At 45.8% G+C, this 15,706-nt stretch overlaps 1 protein-coding gene across 1 annotated transcript in view; it reads right to left on the bottom strand.

Annotated features, from left to right (window-relative positions):
- The window catches only part of ADCY5 (adenylate cyclase 5), a 951,006-nt gene that overhangs the window by 286,057 nt on the left and 649,243 nt on the right, over positions 1–15,706 (bottom strand). Inside the window, exon 9 of the mRNA XM_078682034.1 lies at positions 13,275–13,372. Within this exon, the coding sequence (XP_078538160.1) occupies positions 13,275–13,372 (98 nt within the window). The remainder of the gene's footprint in view (positions 1–13,274; positions 13,373–15,706) is intronic.

Here is a 15,706-nt window from a genome sequence, read left to right on the forward strand (position 1 = left end):
TAACGGCTGAGCATTCCAAATGCAAATTTGCGTGCAAATCTGTCAACTATCTGGGACATCAGATAACAGGCGATGGCATCAGTCCCAAAGATGAACTAATCCAAGCTATCAAGGAAGCACCTGTACCCACCAACAGAGATGAAGTGAGGTCATTCCTCGGACTAGTAGAATACTACTCCAAGTTTATCAAGAACTTCTCCACAAAAACGTACGCCTTAAGGCAACAGCTTAAAATGAAGAACAAATTTGAGTGGACGGACGAATGTGAGCAAGCATTCCAAGACTTGAAATGCAACATGTGCAAAGCATTACCATTGCAGGGATTTGACCCTACCCTGGATAACTTTGTTACGACTGACACCAGCAACAAGGGCATTGGTGCAGTCCTAACACAGAAAGATGCCAAGGGTACAGAATATACTATTGCATTTGCTTCACGTTCCCTTACTCCAGCTGAAGATAAATATTCAGTAATAGAACGAGAAGCACTGGCCTGTGTTTGGGCCCTTGAACATTTTAGACAGTACGTGTGGGGTAGGAAGATACACCTGTGCACAGACCACAAACCTTTAACAAAAGTGCTTACAACAAAAGGCCTACACACAGCCTCACCGCGCCTAGCGAGAATTTCTATGCGACTATTTGATTACATGTACGACATACAATATGTCCCTGGCGTAAGGAATGTGGTTGCAGATTTTTTAAGTAGGATGCCTATCAAAACCAACGATCCCACAGGAACAAACGAATTAGATGACTCATGCATAGCCAATGTATGTGAAAATTCCAGCAGGTTAACAAAAAATGAATGGTTGGAGGAACAAATGAAGGACAAGGACATATGTATGGTTATCCAGATGGTCAAAGAAGGTTGGATCAGCAAGAATAAACTTAAAGATGAATTGAAACCCTTCTGGGAAGTGAAGGATGAACTGTCCTTGGAAGATGGACTACTTTTGAGAAGCAGAAAATATGTACCACCGATGAATATACGGGAGAAAATTCTGGAAGTATGCCACGAGGGACATCTGGGCATCGCGAAAAGTAAGAACAGGATGAAAAACACGTATTGGTGGCCGGGCATCAGCCGTGACGTTGAAAGAAATGTGAGGAACTGCAAGTTATGTGTGGAGGCTGACAAAACTCAAGTAACTTACAGACCTCCCCTTCAGCCATTACAGAGCCCATCCATGCCTTGGGAAAGAATTGGCATTGACATAATGGGGCCGGTGTCTGGTGAGAATGAACTACAATACATAATTGTCATAATTGACCACTACACTAAATGGCCTGAAGTGAGTATCACCAGAAAGGCAGACTCTCAACACGTGGTCCAATTCTTGGAAGACACATTCACGCGCGAGGGTTTACCCAAAAAAGTTGTAAGCGACAATGGCGCACAGTTCACCTCAGACCTGTTCAAAGACTACATGGTAAGGCACCACATTGAACACAAGACAACGTCAATTTACCACCCAGCAGGCAATGGTGCTGTTGAGAGATTTAACAGAGTACTTAAAGGTATCATACAGATTGCCACCTCAAACCAACTGGACTGGAAGAAAGAAATAATGAAGACAGTGTGGGCCTACAGAATTACACAATGTGAGTCTACTGGCCACAGCCCTTTCGAACTTATGCGCGGACGGACCCCGCTTACAAAGGACAATGTGGGTTGGGTTAAGGCTGCCCGCAGAGTACACTGGTCTTCAGAGATGGTGAAGGAAAAGCTGGCCCTAGCACAAACCAGGAGCAAGTTTTACTATGACAAAAAACATGGGTGCAAGGAGATGGAAATTAAGGCAGGCAATGTGGTGAAGGTAAGGAGGAGTGGACATGTTGGCAAGGGTCAAGAGAGATACACCAAACCCCTTACCGTTCGTGAAGTGTACTGTAATTCCGCACGCCTGAGTGATGGTAAGGTCTGGCACTTTTCAGCACTGTCGGCCCTCAAACATCCCGTAAAGGATAGAGTGGACAACACACCTTCAGATGCCAATGCAGAGCTATCCAGGAAGCAGTTGGCGAGTACTGCAAGACTATATTTTTCTGACACTGAATCTGACATTGAATTTCCTGCAATCACAGGGATGAGAAGTGAAGATGGTATGCATGAAGACACCCAACCAGCGGACCGTTCAGCTTCCTCATCTAGACCTGCAGGCGCAAGGCGCAGACTACCTGCCATTCCAACCTGTGACCAGGTGCGACCTGTGGACACCAGCAGGGCTGGTAGATTGTTGGGACCGCCGGTTAAACTTAAGGACTATATATGTGGGTAGTGGAGCCCTACCGCTCCATACTAGTTCCATTGGTTCCATCACTCCCCAAAGGAGGGGGATGTGTTATGTTTATTATACGTGTGTCCCTTACAGGACACCTTACTGAATGCGCTCTCATTAGTGTCCCTGCGAGGACACCGTCTCAGCAGTGAGGTCACCAGCTGATAACTGTCAGAGATGACAGTTACCAGCTGATCGCCGAGCCGGCTGCAGCTTCGCTCTATGTCTGGAGCATGCGTGTTGGTTGATATTAAACTAGTTAACAACTCACTAAGTTCCAGTTTTCTTAATACCAGGTAAGAGGGATAATTGAAGAAAGTTTAAGAAAAGGATTGTCCGAGAAAATACCACCTAGTGCATGGCCTGCTTTGTGAACCAAGCCCAAGTGTCCACAGTCACTGATCCCATGCCTAGCAGCACCCTTGCTTGTCCCCTTCTCCTCCGGACCTGTTATTCATCAGCAGCAGCTTGACCTGCCACTCTGCCATCTCTCCATCCTCCTGTAGATTCTTGAAGATCATCTTGGACTGCTCAGTCCTGACTTTAACCTCTGCGCTCACTGTGCAGCCCATCCTGCACCTTGGCTTCCAAAGATTCCTGCCGGACAGGCACCAGGCCCGGAAGCGCAGCAACCAGCACAGGGGAGATTTGCTGAGCTGAGAGCAGCATCGCCCACAGCAGCCCTGAGAACAGCCCGAGTCACGGCTGCTCTCAACACCACCTACTGACCCCCGCCCCACACCCTGCCAGCTTCGGGCTCGGCTCAGGCCGCTATCTCTCTGCTTTCCAGTGTGAATCTGCCATTCCGGTGCTCCACTCAGCTCTCACCGTTATCGCCCCGCTTCCCAGTGCTCCCTGTGACTCAATGCGAGCACTACCTTCTCCACTGCCACTCTTCCTGACCTTTCCTCTCTCCCCTCACAGGCTTCCTCTTCTCTTCACCTAGGACACTGGCACACCTTTAGGTGTACGGATCAGCTTCTTTCACAGTACAGGTAGCTTTTATGAAAAACACTTTAGGGATCTTGGCATTGTGACTGAGATGGTGCAAGCTTGGTTGCTCTTTTCACTGATGGTGCTGGTTCATTCTGTGCTTTGCTTCAAGGATAAATAATGGTTGTCAATCCTTGGTCTTTACTATTTGAGCGCTTTATAACAGCACCAGTTACATTGCACAGAGACGCTTTTTTTTAGTTTTTTAAGGCACTCGGGAGATTACATGATTTGGCCAGGATCACATGATGTTTAGCCAATGCCAAGACTCAAACCCAGTTCCCCAAGTCGGCAGCTCCTTCCGTTATGCCACTTCTTTATTATAGTCATCTGCAACATATAAAAAACATTGATAAAGGACAAAAGATTCCGCATTGGCGAAAAAATATTAGCTTTGCCAACGCTTGTTGTTAATCTTACATGGATTCCAACAGTAACTGAAAGAAAATCCCTAGTTTAGGATATCCATAAACAATTTTAACTTAATTGGACCAATGTCTATTTCCTTTTCAGTCTCTTGGAAAACCTATTCTTCAAGGGAATGTTCGGTATATACTTGTGACACACGAACACAGGATCAAAGATCTCTGCTAAGTGCTCCTAAAGGAGCCCACGGAGTATTGCAACCCTCACCCAAGGAGGAGGAGGACTCATGACGAAGCATTCCACTTGGTAGGTGAGGGTCTTTGCTTGCTGAAAAAATAATTTCCCAATATAGGAAGAGACTGCGTTTTGCAGCTTTTCAGAAAAACCCGACATTTATGGAGTCATACATAAACCGGTTGCTTTTCACATTGACAGTATGTTAGAAGGACTGCTCAATTTCTTTCCCCTTATTTATATAGCGATCTTTCCTTATACCCCAAAAAATCCACCAAGAGTCACTTTTTCAAATGTATTTTCCGAGATAAAACATTGTGGGGCATATTACGAAGGGCTTGTATTGCCGCTTTCTCGGCGAATTGTGCCGAGAAAGCGGCGATACAGCTAGAGCCCTATTACCAAGGGCACTTTAAAGTCTGGCCCGAACCCACTTTGCATGTCGGCGATAAACATCGCTAATGACATGCAAAGTGGGCGTTTCCACGTCCAACTACATGTAAAATGTGGTTGGAGGTGGGAACACCCTATTACCAAGGCAGGCGTTGGGAGACAAAAACCTGCGATGAACTAATTTATCGCAGGTCTCCCAACGCCTGCTCCGACCAGGCGTTAGGCATTGTTAACATGGGGGTGTGGATCATAAAGCTGAATCCACCCCCCCATAATATCAAGGCCCACATTAGCGTATGAAAACAACGTTTGTTTTCATGCGCTAATGTGCTATATCGCCGACTATCGCCGGATTTCTGATCGCCTGCCTGATGCGCATTGATAATTGCGCGCTAATTAGGCGATGAAATCCGGCGATAGCCGGCGATACGGAGATGTGCGTTGTGCGTTTTGCAACGCACATCTCGGTAATATGCTCCTATGTTACTCACAGTGGACCAGAAGACTGTACATTTGAATACTAAGGGCCTGATTAAGGGTGAACAGCCTTTCCGACGCGGCTGTTACACCGTCGTGCCGTTACAACGCGGTCTTTTCAACGCAAGTCGTTACCACGACTTGCGCTGGAGGGCGCTGCAGGACAAGGAATTTTTTGATTTACTATCCAACACCTTCCCTACTGTACGTAGGCTGGTGTTGGAATAGTAAATTAAAAAAATTCCTAAGTCCGCACCCCCTCCAAAGCAAGTCGTGGTAACGACTTGCGTTGAAAAAACCACGTTGTAACAGCACGCGTTGTAAAAGAACGCGTCGTAATGCCGTACATCCCTGATTAAGACTACAGTGGTCCACTGGACCACCATAGTCATGTGTGAGGTCCGTGGACCATCAGACTGGTGGCCCAACTGCCTTATTACGGCTTTGGCAGTTGGACCGCCACTGGACCGCTGCAACCGCCGGGGATCCGTGATCCTGCGGCGGTGGCGCAGTGATCAGGAGCTGCAATATGCTGGTGGTAGTGCTGTGGCACTGCCAAGCATATTACAAGTTGCCTCTCTGCCAACATTTCCATGGCAGTGAGCCTGTCATGGAAAGAATGGCAGCGCAGCAGGTCAGGCCTCTGGCCCTGGGGGTGCATGCAGTGGGGCACATGTTGCACCCCCCTGTATGTTTGAACCCCTGTTCCTGCATGGCATGGACTGCACAATATCGGGTAGGAATGTACTGCGGCGGTCCCTTGGTGCTGCCTTTCTAAGACTCTCCTATGAACCTAGAAATTCACTGCCGTGGGACCACCGTCGGACCACTGTTGCGCCACCCGCCAGACCAGGATTAAGCAACAAATTTGGCAGGTGTTGTATGGACGGATTTGGCGGTCCTCAGGTGGAGCGCTCGCGTGGCGCTCTGCAGGAAGACCACACACTCGTAATCAGTCCATAAATCTTGAGGGAAAGGGCTATTTCAATGTTTCAATGCCATTAACAAAGCGCTTCAATTTTTTTTTTTACAAGAATGTAAATTGTAGTATGTGAAATGTAGAGTACTCTGGGACTGAGAAAACTCCACAATACAAAACTGATTCTTGGTACATTGTACATGAGTTCTACATAGGTCTCTCAACAGACAAATGAATGTATTGGTGCAACCAGCTGAACTCCTCAACAGAATTAAAAAGCCACTAGTTACAAAACGGTTTCGCAAAGCCAACAGCAGTGGCCCGTGCAGGGAAGAGCGGTGGGGCCGGGTTGGGGGGCTTTCGACAGACCATGAGGGAAAATTAAATAAGTAAATAATTTTCCCTCGTTATTGTCTGTCGAAACCCCCCAACCCAGCTCCACCATCCCAACGCTCTTACCTGCATGGGCAGCTTCTGAAAGCCAATAGATCTGGCCTTGATAAACTGGTTCAATGGGTTATTTATTTTATCACAATCATACGTAACAAAAATAAAACGATGCACCATCTAAATGTGGCCACCATTTGCTTGCTATATAAATTTTATTTAAAAAAATTTTTTTATGGGTGAGGCTGTTTTATTAGTAATTTGGTTAAAAAAAAAATGTATCCTTTCAGATGTGCCAATGTATTTTATCCTTTGTGAAGGAGAAGAATAAATCACCACTTAACCAAGCTCACAAATCGCACGCAGCTACAATGTTACTTTATAACTGCAACTTAAACAAGCATTGGCAACGTCAATAGGTTGTATGTATGTGACATCTATTGCCTTTGATAATTTCTTTTGCCATGTTGTACAGGAGTGGGAAAGAAGAAGCAACATGTGCATGGGGTGGGAAGAAGCAACATGGGCAGGGGAGAGGGAAGAAACAACATGGGCAGGGATGAGAGAAAAAGCAACCAGGAGGGTGGTGGGAGGGAAGAAGCAACATGGGCAAGGGGAGGGTAGTTTAAGAAGCAAAACAGACAAGTGGCAGGTGGAGGGAAGAAGCAACACAGACAAGGGTGTGTGAGAGGGAAGAAGCAACACGACAACGGGGAAAGGGAGAGATGAAGCAACACTGATGGAGTTGGGAAGGAAGGAGCAACAAGGACTTGGGGAAGTGGGAGGCCAAGAAGCAACACAGACAAGAGGGGTGGAAGAGAAAAAGCAATATGGGCAATAAGAAGCAACACACACTGGGGCGGTTAGAGGGTCGGAAGCCACATGGACAAGGGGGGGTGGGAGGGAAGAAACAACATGGACAAGGTGGTGGGAAGAAAAGCAAAACATGAAAAAGGCAGAGTGGGAGGCAAGAAGCTACACCGACAAGGTGGATGGGAGGGAAGAAGCAACAGGGATATGGGGTTGGGAGGGAAGAAGCAACATGGACAAGGGGGTGAGAGGGAAGAAGCTACATGGACAAGGGGATGGTAGGGAATAGAAGCAACACGAACAAAGGGGGTGAGAGGGAAGAAGTAACATGGACAAGGGTAATGGGAGAAAAGAAGCAACATGGACAAGGGGGTTGGGAGGAAAGACGCAACACAGACAAGGGGGTGGAAGGGAAGTTTATGGTTATGTTTATGTTTTTGGAATTTTTATTGCGCACAACTACCCTGGGGTGTCTCGGCGCATGTCGGACTTGCTGGGACAGAAAGCAGCCAGATGATTATTGATTAAATAACCAGGTTTTCAGGAGTTTACGGAAGATGATGAGAGGGGGACTGGTTTTGATGAACAAAGGGAGAGAGTTCCATAGCCTGGGGGTTGCTACTAAGAAACGTCTGTCTCCCCAGGTAGTGGTTCTGGTACGTGGGACAGAAAGAAGATGGGTGGAGGATGAGCGAAGTGATCTTTTTGGAACGTAGATCCGAAAAGCATCCTTAAGAAACCTGGGTCCTGAGTCATGGATGGCTTTATAGGCAATGCAGAGTGCCTTACACTTTATCCGACTCTTGACCCTTAGCCAATGCAGGTGACGTATGGCCGAGGAGGTGGGGCGGTGACTGGGGATGCCGAGCAGAATTCTGGCTGCAGCGTTTTGGTCTGATTGTAGTTTGGTTAAGACGTGTTCTTGGGTGTTGAGGAAGAGAGCGTTGCCATAATCCATCTTGGAAAAAACGAGGGTGGTGATCAGTGTTTTTCCTGCAGCTGGAGGGAGATATGGCAACAGCTTCTTAATCTTCCTCAGCATATAGAAGGAGGATGAGACCACTGCATTCACGTGATGCTTGAATAACAGCTTGTCATCGAACATAACACCGAGGTTTCTGACCTTGGCAAATGGAGTGGGAGGGGAACCCATTTCAATGGGCCACCAGGTGGAGGACCATTCCGGTGAAAGGTTGCCAAAGGTCATCACCTCGGTTTTGTCCGAATTTAATTTCAAGCAGTTACTTGACATCCATGAGCCGATGGCCAACATCCCCTCCTGGAATCTTGCAGCAACGGCTGGTTCATCCTTATGTACCGCCAACACCAATTGGGTGTCATCCGCATAGGTGGTTAAGCGCAGCCCGTGTGCTTTTATTACCCTCGCCAGATCCGCCACATATATATTAAATAATGTGGGGCTTAGCGAGGAGCCCTGGGCACCCCGCACGGAAGGGTGAAGGTAGGCGAGTAGAAGGAGCCCAGTTTCACCATCTGCGTGCGGTTGGCCAGAAATGAAGCAATAAGGTCCCTGGCAAGATGGGAGACCCCCAGGGATGTGACACGGTCGATCAAGATGGAGTAATCGACCGTGTCAAAGGCAGCGGACAGATCTAGGAGTATTAGGACCGCCACCCCACCCTGGTCCATTATAGTCCTAATCTCGTCAGAGGCCTTTATCAGAGCGGTTTCTGTGCTATGGCCCTTCCTGAACCCGAACTGGGTATCATCTAGAAGTTGGTGACTGTCGATGAACCCTGAAAGCTGGTTGTTCATGACTGCTTCAAATATTTTGGCCGGGAATGGGAGGCAGGCGATCGGTCTGTAACTAGCTGAATCCGCGGGGTCCAATGACGTTTTTTTTAACAGGGGCTTGATGACTGCCTTTTTCCAGATTTCAGGATAAATGCCTGTCTGGAAAATGGAATTACATAAGTCCGCGAGCGGGGGAGTAATAACCTCAGTGAGAGTGCTCAGTATGGAAGGGGGACAAGGGTCTAAAGGAGATCCAGATTTGATGGAAGTGATCAGTTTGCTGATCAGGTCTGTCGAGGCCAGCTGGAAGTTGGAGAAAATAAGTGTGTTTAAAGGGGCCGGACGAGGGGGGTCAGGGTGATCCGAGCATTTAGGGAGGGAAAAAGATGAATAGATATTGGTGACCTTGGTGGAAAAGAAAGTTGCTACCTCATTACAAAGATCATGACATGGCTCAATGGGAGGTCCTGTCGGAGGGTTAGAGAGAGAATCGACTACTTGAAATAGCCTTCTTGTAGAGTTCTGGGCAGATTCTATCTGGGCCTGAAAAAAAGTGCTTTTATGTTTAATAATGGATCTGAAGGTGCTACACGGACAAGGGTGGGTGGGAGGGAAGATGCTGCACGGACAAGGGTGGGTGGAATTTAAGATGCTACACGGACAGAAGCAAATCAGACAGGCTTGGGAGGAAAGAAGCAACACAGACAGGCGGGGGGAAGAAGCAATATGTAGAAGCGGGTGGGAGGGAAGAAGCAACATGGACAAGGGGGTGGGAGCAAAGAAGCAATATGGACAACAGGGGGTGGAAGGTAAGAAGCAACACAGAGAAATAAGAAGCACAACAGACAATGGGGAGGTGAGAGGGAAGAAGAAACACGGGTAGCAGGAGGGTGGGAGGGAAGAATCATCACAGACAAAGTGAGGGCAGAAGAAACACGGACCACGTGAGGGTAGGAGGGAAGAAGCAACATGGACAACTGGAGGGTGTGAGGAAAGAAGCAACACAGACAATGGGAGAGTGGGAAGGAAGAAGCAAAAACGACAACTCGAGGGTGGGAGGGAAGAAGCAACACGGACAGAGGGACTGAAGAAGAAACATGGACAATGGCGGTCTGAGGGAAGAAGCAACATGGACAAATGTGCGTGGGAGGGAAGAAGCAACATGGACAATGGGGGTGGGAAAGAAGAAGCAACGTGTAAAATGGAGGATGGGAGTGAAGAAGCAACATGGACAACTATAGAAGCAACACTGATGACAGGGGTGGGATGGAAGATGCAGCATGGATATAAGGGTTGTGAGGGAAGATACAAGATGGACAAAGGGAGGGTGGGAGGAAATATGCAACAACGACAACAAGGAAGAGAAGATGCAACTCAGACAATGGGTGGGTGGAAGGGAAGATTGAACATGGACAAAGCGCAGGTGGGAGGGAAGATGCAACAAAGACAAACGGTGGGTGGGAGGAAAAGATGCAACACAAAGGGCAGGTGGGAGGGAAGATGCAACATGGACAAAGGGTGGGTAGGAGGGAAGATGCAACACAGACAAAGGGCAATTTGGGAGAAGATGCAAAATGGCCAAAGGGCCAGTGGGGGGATGTAACGTGGACAAAGGGCCAGTGGGGGTAGATGCAACAAGGACAAAGTGTAGGTAGGAGGAATAATGAAACACAGACAAAGGGGGTTGGGAGGGAAGATGCAGCATGGACAAAGGGGGTGAGAGCGAAGATGCAACACGGACAAAGGGGTGGGAGGGAAGATGCAACACAGACAATAGGGGGTTGGCAGGAAGATACAACTCTGACAAAGGGAGGTGGGAGGTAAGATGCAACACAGACAAAGTAGAGGTAGGAGGGATGATGCAGCATGGACAAAGAGAGGCTTGGAGGAAGGATGCAACACAGACTGGGGCTGTTATGGAATATGCAACATAGACAAAAGGAGGGTGGGAGGAAAGATACAACACAGGCAAAAGGAGGTGGGATGGAAAATGCAATACAGACAAAGAGGGGTGGAAGGAAATATACAACAGGGACAAAAGGGGTTGGGGGCAAGATGCATCATGAACAAAGGGGGTCGGAGGTACGATACAACACAGACCAAGTGGAGGTGGGAGGGAAGATGCAACACAGATAAAGAGGGGGTGGGAGGTAAGGTGCAATACGGACAAAGTGGGTGGGAGGGTAGAAGCAACACAGACAACTAAGAAGCAACTTGGACAAACAGTTGGGTGGGAAGGAAGAAACTACACCAACAATGTGGGGGTGAGCGGGAAAAAGCAACAGGACAATGGGGTGGGAGGGAAGAAGCATCACAGACAACGGGGTGGGAGGGAAAAAGCAACACAGACAAATGGGGTGGGAGGGAAAAAGCAACACAGATAACAAGGTGGAACTTAAGAAGCAACATGGACCATGAGCTAAGGAGACAATAAGCAACACAAACAACTGGAGTGGAAGGAAAGAAGCAACACAGACAACAGGGGGGTAGGAGGGAAGGAACCTCATAGACAATGGGGGTGGAAGGGAAGAAACAACATGGACAACAGGGGTCTGGGAGGTAAGAAGCAACACAGACAACTAGGAAGCAATGCAGACAACATGCGTGGGAGGGCTGAGGCAAAATGGAAAACAAGTGGGTGGGAGGGAAGAAGCAACACGGACAAGAGGGAGGGAAGAAGCAACACATACAATGGGGGTGAAACAAGAAGCAACACGTTCAACTGAGTGTGGGGGGAAAGAAGCAACATGGACAATGACAACAGGGGAAAAAAGAGAACAATAGCACCTCAGTCACAACCCGATCAGGGGAAGGACACTAATGAAAATGAAGCAATCACTACCTGGTCTGTGCTCCAAATGAAAGAAGAGGAAGTAAAACCAGCACAAGCTGGTCAATTAAGAGGCATCAAATAAGAGTAACAATGAAGCCAACAAATAGAACACAATGGGCGGGCTCCAAGACCCTTTTAGTAAACAACATTTCTTGAAAACTATAGCGCATGAGCTGTCTCAGATGAGACAAATAGGAGAAGGGAAATAACTCACTATCTAACTGGGCACCTGAAGTTCACGCAAAATAGGTGGATTTAAAGTTATTATAAAAATTTAATAAAAGTACATTTTGAACCAGCATTGCCAAGGAAGCAAAATAAACAATATATAGGCTCTGCTGACCAATTTGCACAGGCTTTGCACAGTCACAGAAATGGGAGGGAGGCAATGAGTAAAGCGTGCTTACTGATTACCTATGTTATATGTTGCAATGGGCCTAAGTAAAATGTGAATGACAATTAAATAGACTAATTGATGATGTCTGCTGATGAAAGTCCCCTCTATGTATGTATATTATGTGTGAATTTGTAAAAAACTGTCTCAAAGGCTAGTCGTAAAATCTGAATGAAATGAAGCTTCAACTACAGAATTTCAGCTACTATGAACATGCATCCAAATCAGACATATCACAAATTTTATTTTTGTAGCTTGCTTATTAAATGCCCATATTGGCAAGGAATAGACAACTTCACGTCTAAGAAAAAGGAGTTCGACTGACTCAATATTAGTTGAAAAGTTCAATACACTTTTTAATTGGATAAAGAGTCTACACACACATAAAATAGAGGGATTCCGAAATGAATTAAACAGAATACAATTACAAAGGTCTCTTTTGAACAATGGGTTTATGGTAGACAAAAAATATGTTGTATCTGTGCTAAAATGTGTTCTTGCTTGTTCAATTTAGCAAATTTCTATTTTTAAAACAACATGCATTTTAATTGATATATTTGTTGGAAGTTTATAACAGCACAGAACTGCCATTTGGTTGTATCCTTATTTCCGTGCATTTATAATAAAGATGTGAACGCAGGTCTTAGGGATAGATTTAATACAAAAAGATCTGTTTGCTGGTACACTGTAAATTCATTACTAATAATGCAGACAATGTTAATATTAGTGCAGAAATGTTCAACAAAAATGTATATAACACGCATACACTTTTTACTGATGTATGATCATAAAGAGGTATATGAGCCTAACAAATATACGATTTGCCCTAGTTGAATTCATGTTTAAAGGATATTGGTGCCTTCACTGGGTGTACCAGGAATGTCCCTTGTATTGCGGCTTTCTATTACGAATGATCTTTTTCTGAGTTCTATAACATTTGTAATATTTAATTGTCTATAATTCCCTGTGTTTGGTGTGTTTTCTATTTTATGTCTACACACATCTTTTTCCAGTCTTAATTGGAATTTTCTTGTCTGAATTTGTTAAACAGCACCCTAACGTTCAAGAACTCCAGGGCTCTACTTCATAAAAACATCTCTAACATAAATATAGCTCTTGTGTTAATTGTCAACTTTCTTCTCACTTGAGCATACATAAGCACCATGGTTGCATTAAGAAGCACGAGGAATTCTAGGTGTATTTAGTAGAGCCAGCATGGTGGCACACTCCTCAACCAAAATGGAGAGAATTCACATCTACCTTTCACTCCCCATCATCAATATTGAGCCATCAGACTTGCCCCCAACACAGCCTAATATATTTGACTTGTTCATTCTTCTTTTCATGCCTGGTATTAAAATAGATTAAATATTATGGTTTCTCACTTCTAAATCAGGATGGCAAATAGACCACAGAAAATGGCGTACTCACTGTGGCACAATGGTGATCTGTACACAGCAAATGAAGAGGAAGACAAGTGAGGCACAAGCCACATAAGCGCCAAAGCGGTCGTCCACTTGCTTAGAGTACTGTGTAGGGAAAAAAGGATAACAAATATTAGGGTACATATTCACGGTTCAAAAACTTTGATGTTCCAAGATTATAAATGAAAAAACAATATCTCCCTTAGATATCAGGACACAAGCCCCCGCTATCAAAAGAGCATATTTTTTCTTGTGACAAATGGAAACATTTAGAATTTTGGGGGGTTTCAGATAAAAAAAAATAGTTTTCAGAAAGATGATATAATGGGATGGACTGTTCCAATTGTGATTTTACAGGAACTGATAAGTTTCTGTATTGCTGCAAACAGACTGGTGTGAATGGCTTAAACTAAAACTACTAAGCCTAACCCCCTTTGCCCCACATTTCTTCTCTTCTGATAGAGATCAACTGAAGACTTTGATGGTGGACTAACAGAATCCCAGGCCCTCCTCCACTGCATCTAGCAGGTCCTGGGTAACACCAATCGGTCAAAGGTGTCCCTGCAGAAGCAAGAGGGGGACTGCATTTCACCTGCCCTATAAGACATGTCCCCCTTTAATGGCCAGCCCAGAAATCAATTACAACTCACACAAGTATTAGCATCATATCCTGGAATGTTGTAGTTCTAAACCACGAGCTAGGAGACCCGGACTCTGTAGTTTCATGGATCGTTTCAATATCTGTGTATTACAGGAGATGTGCTGTCTGGAACCTGTCCACAGGTTCCAGACAGCACGTCTCCTGTAATATTCCTGCCTGACACACTGGGAAGGGTCACCGATTGGGTGGTCTTATCATAAAGGTCAGGTTGTCATTGTTCATGGGCTTATCTTGACTTAATCTGAACTCCCTAGATATCATGCGTATTGCCCTCACGAACAAGGATTGACGGTCAACCCACATGTGTAACATTTACATTCGTGGGACCAGGTGAGCAAGAGAAACTACTACCCTGACGCAATTCATGTCCCACAGGGGGGATTTCGACAATCATGATGCCCGAGTCGTTGTAGGGGACTTTAATGCACTGGTGTGATTGACTGCTTCTTGCGCGTGGCCCAATGCACAAAAGTTTAAGAGACAAAAGTAAAAATAGGTTTCCAAAGAAGTCCTCCTTCTTTTGGAGGGATTTCACACCTTTTGTGGCACGCATAACATTTTTGAGGTGCACTTAGAGCACTATGGGCCATATGTATGAACACATTTTCCCGTAGACACAGAATGGGTAAAACCCTTTGATACATCTGGCCCCTATGACAGTTACAGTTTCCAAGGGTATTCGCATGCATAAAATTGTGGGATGTGGAATTTTTAGTAGGTGGAAAATTTTACAGATGGAAACTCTTACACTATTGTACATTTGCATATTTGACCTTTCTGAGAATAAGGACGAACTATGTGGACACCTTCTACAATGGTAGGTAACTCAGGTCATAGGAAGTTAAAGTACAGGTCTCAATGAGACATCCTAGGCTTACATAATGTAGCTATGGCTCAAAGCAAAAGGTTTCTTTTGGAGAAACATGTGATGAAAGTATTTAGGCAGCACCAATACAACATCAAAATCAAGAAATTAAGTACTAAAATTACAAATTTAGTAAAAAGAACATTTCAACCAGTAAAACACCACTAAAACAATAAAACTGGTTAAGGGGATCAGGAACCAAGAATTTCACACACATGAAATAATGAGAAAGTAAAAGCTAATGTTAGCCTGGGGAACAAGGGTGACTGGGTCCTAGGTGTTGTTTCAGACAAACCACAGTGGAGTGCAGTTTGAGTAAGGCCTAGTGTTTCATCCTGGTCAACAGTTTGACTGTTAGACGTTCTACAGCCTCTCAGTTGAAAGGCAAAATCCTCAAATGGCTGAAGGCAGGACAGTGTGGCCATCGAGAGCGCCACAAGGCTGAATATGCTAAATTTTAGGAACACATTAACACTCTATTTTGAAGCGGAACAATACTGCACAGTAACAATTGAAATCTGTAGCCACTGAGGGTGTTTTTTCCTGGCACTGTACAATCACAGTTAGTCTCTTTCCTAGAGCCAAAATCATCCAGAGGGATAAGGCAGCACATGGACGCTTAGGAAGGTCGCATGAGGCTCGATATTTTTGATTCAGGGTCGTGCTCAAGCTGTTGGTTTAGGCACCTTAATCAGGGGTGGCTCTAGGCTCATGGCGGCCCTGGGTAGGGCGCATAGGTAGGGAGGCCCCGGAAGAGGGGGGCTGGGTCGGGCGGAGCGCAGAGGCCAGTGAAGAGGGGGGGTCAGGGTGTTTGGAAGTGGAGCAGAGCAGAAGGCCACCAAATCCCTGCCAGGGGCCTCCCCGTAAATATGTATCCATCCTCAGAGGATTATTATATTAAGAATATATATTG

Source organism: Lissotriton helveticus, chromosome 3_1 (assembly GCF_964261635.1).
Source record: "Lissotriton helveticus chromosome 3_1, aLisHel1.1, whole genome shotgun sequence".
NCBI lineage: Eukaryota > Metazoa > Chordata > Amphibia > Caudata > Salamandridae > Lissotriton > Lissotriton helveticus.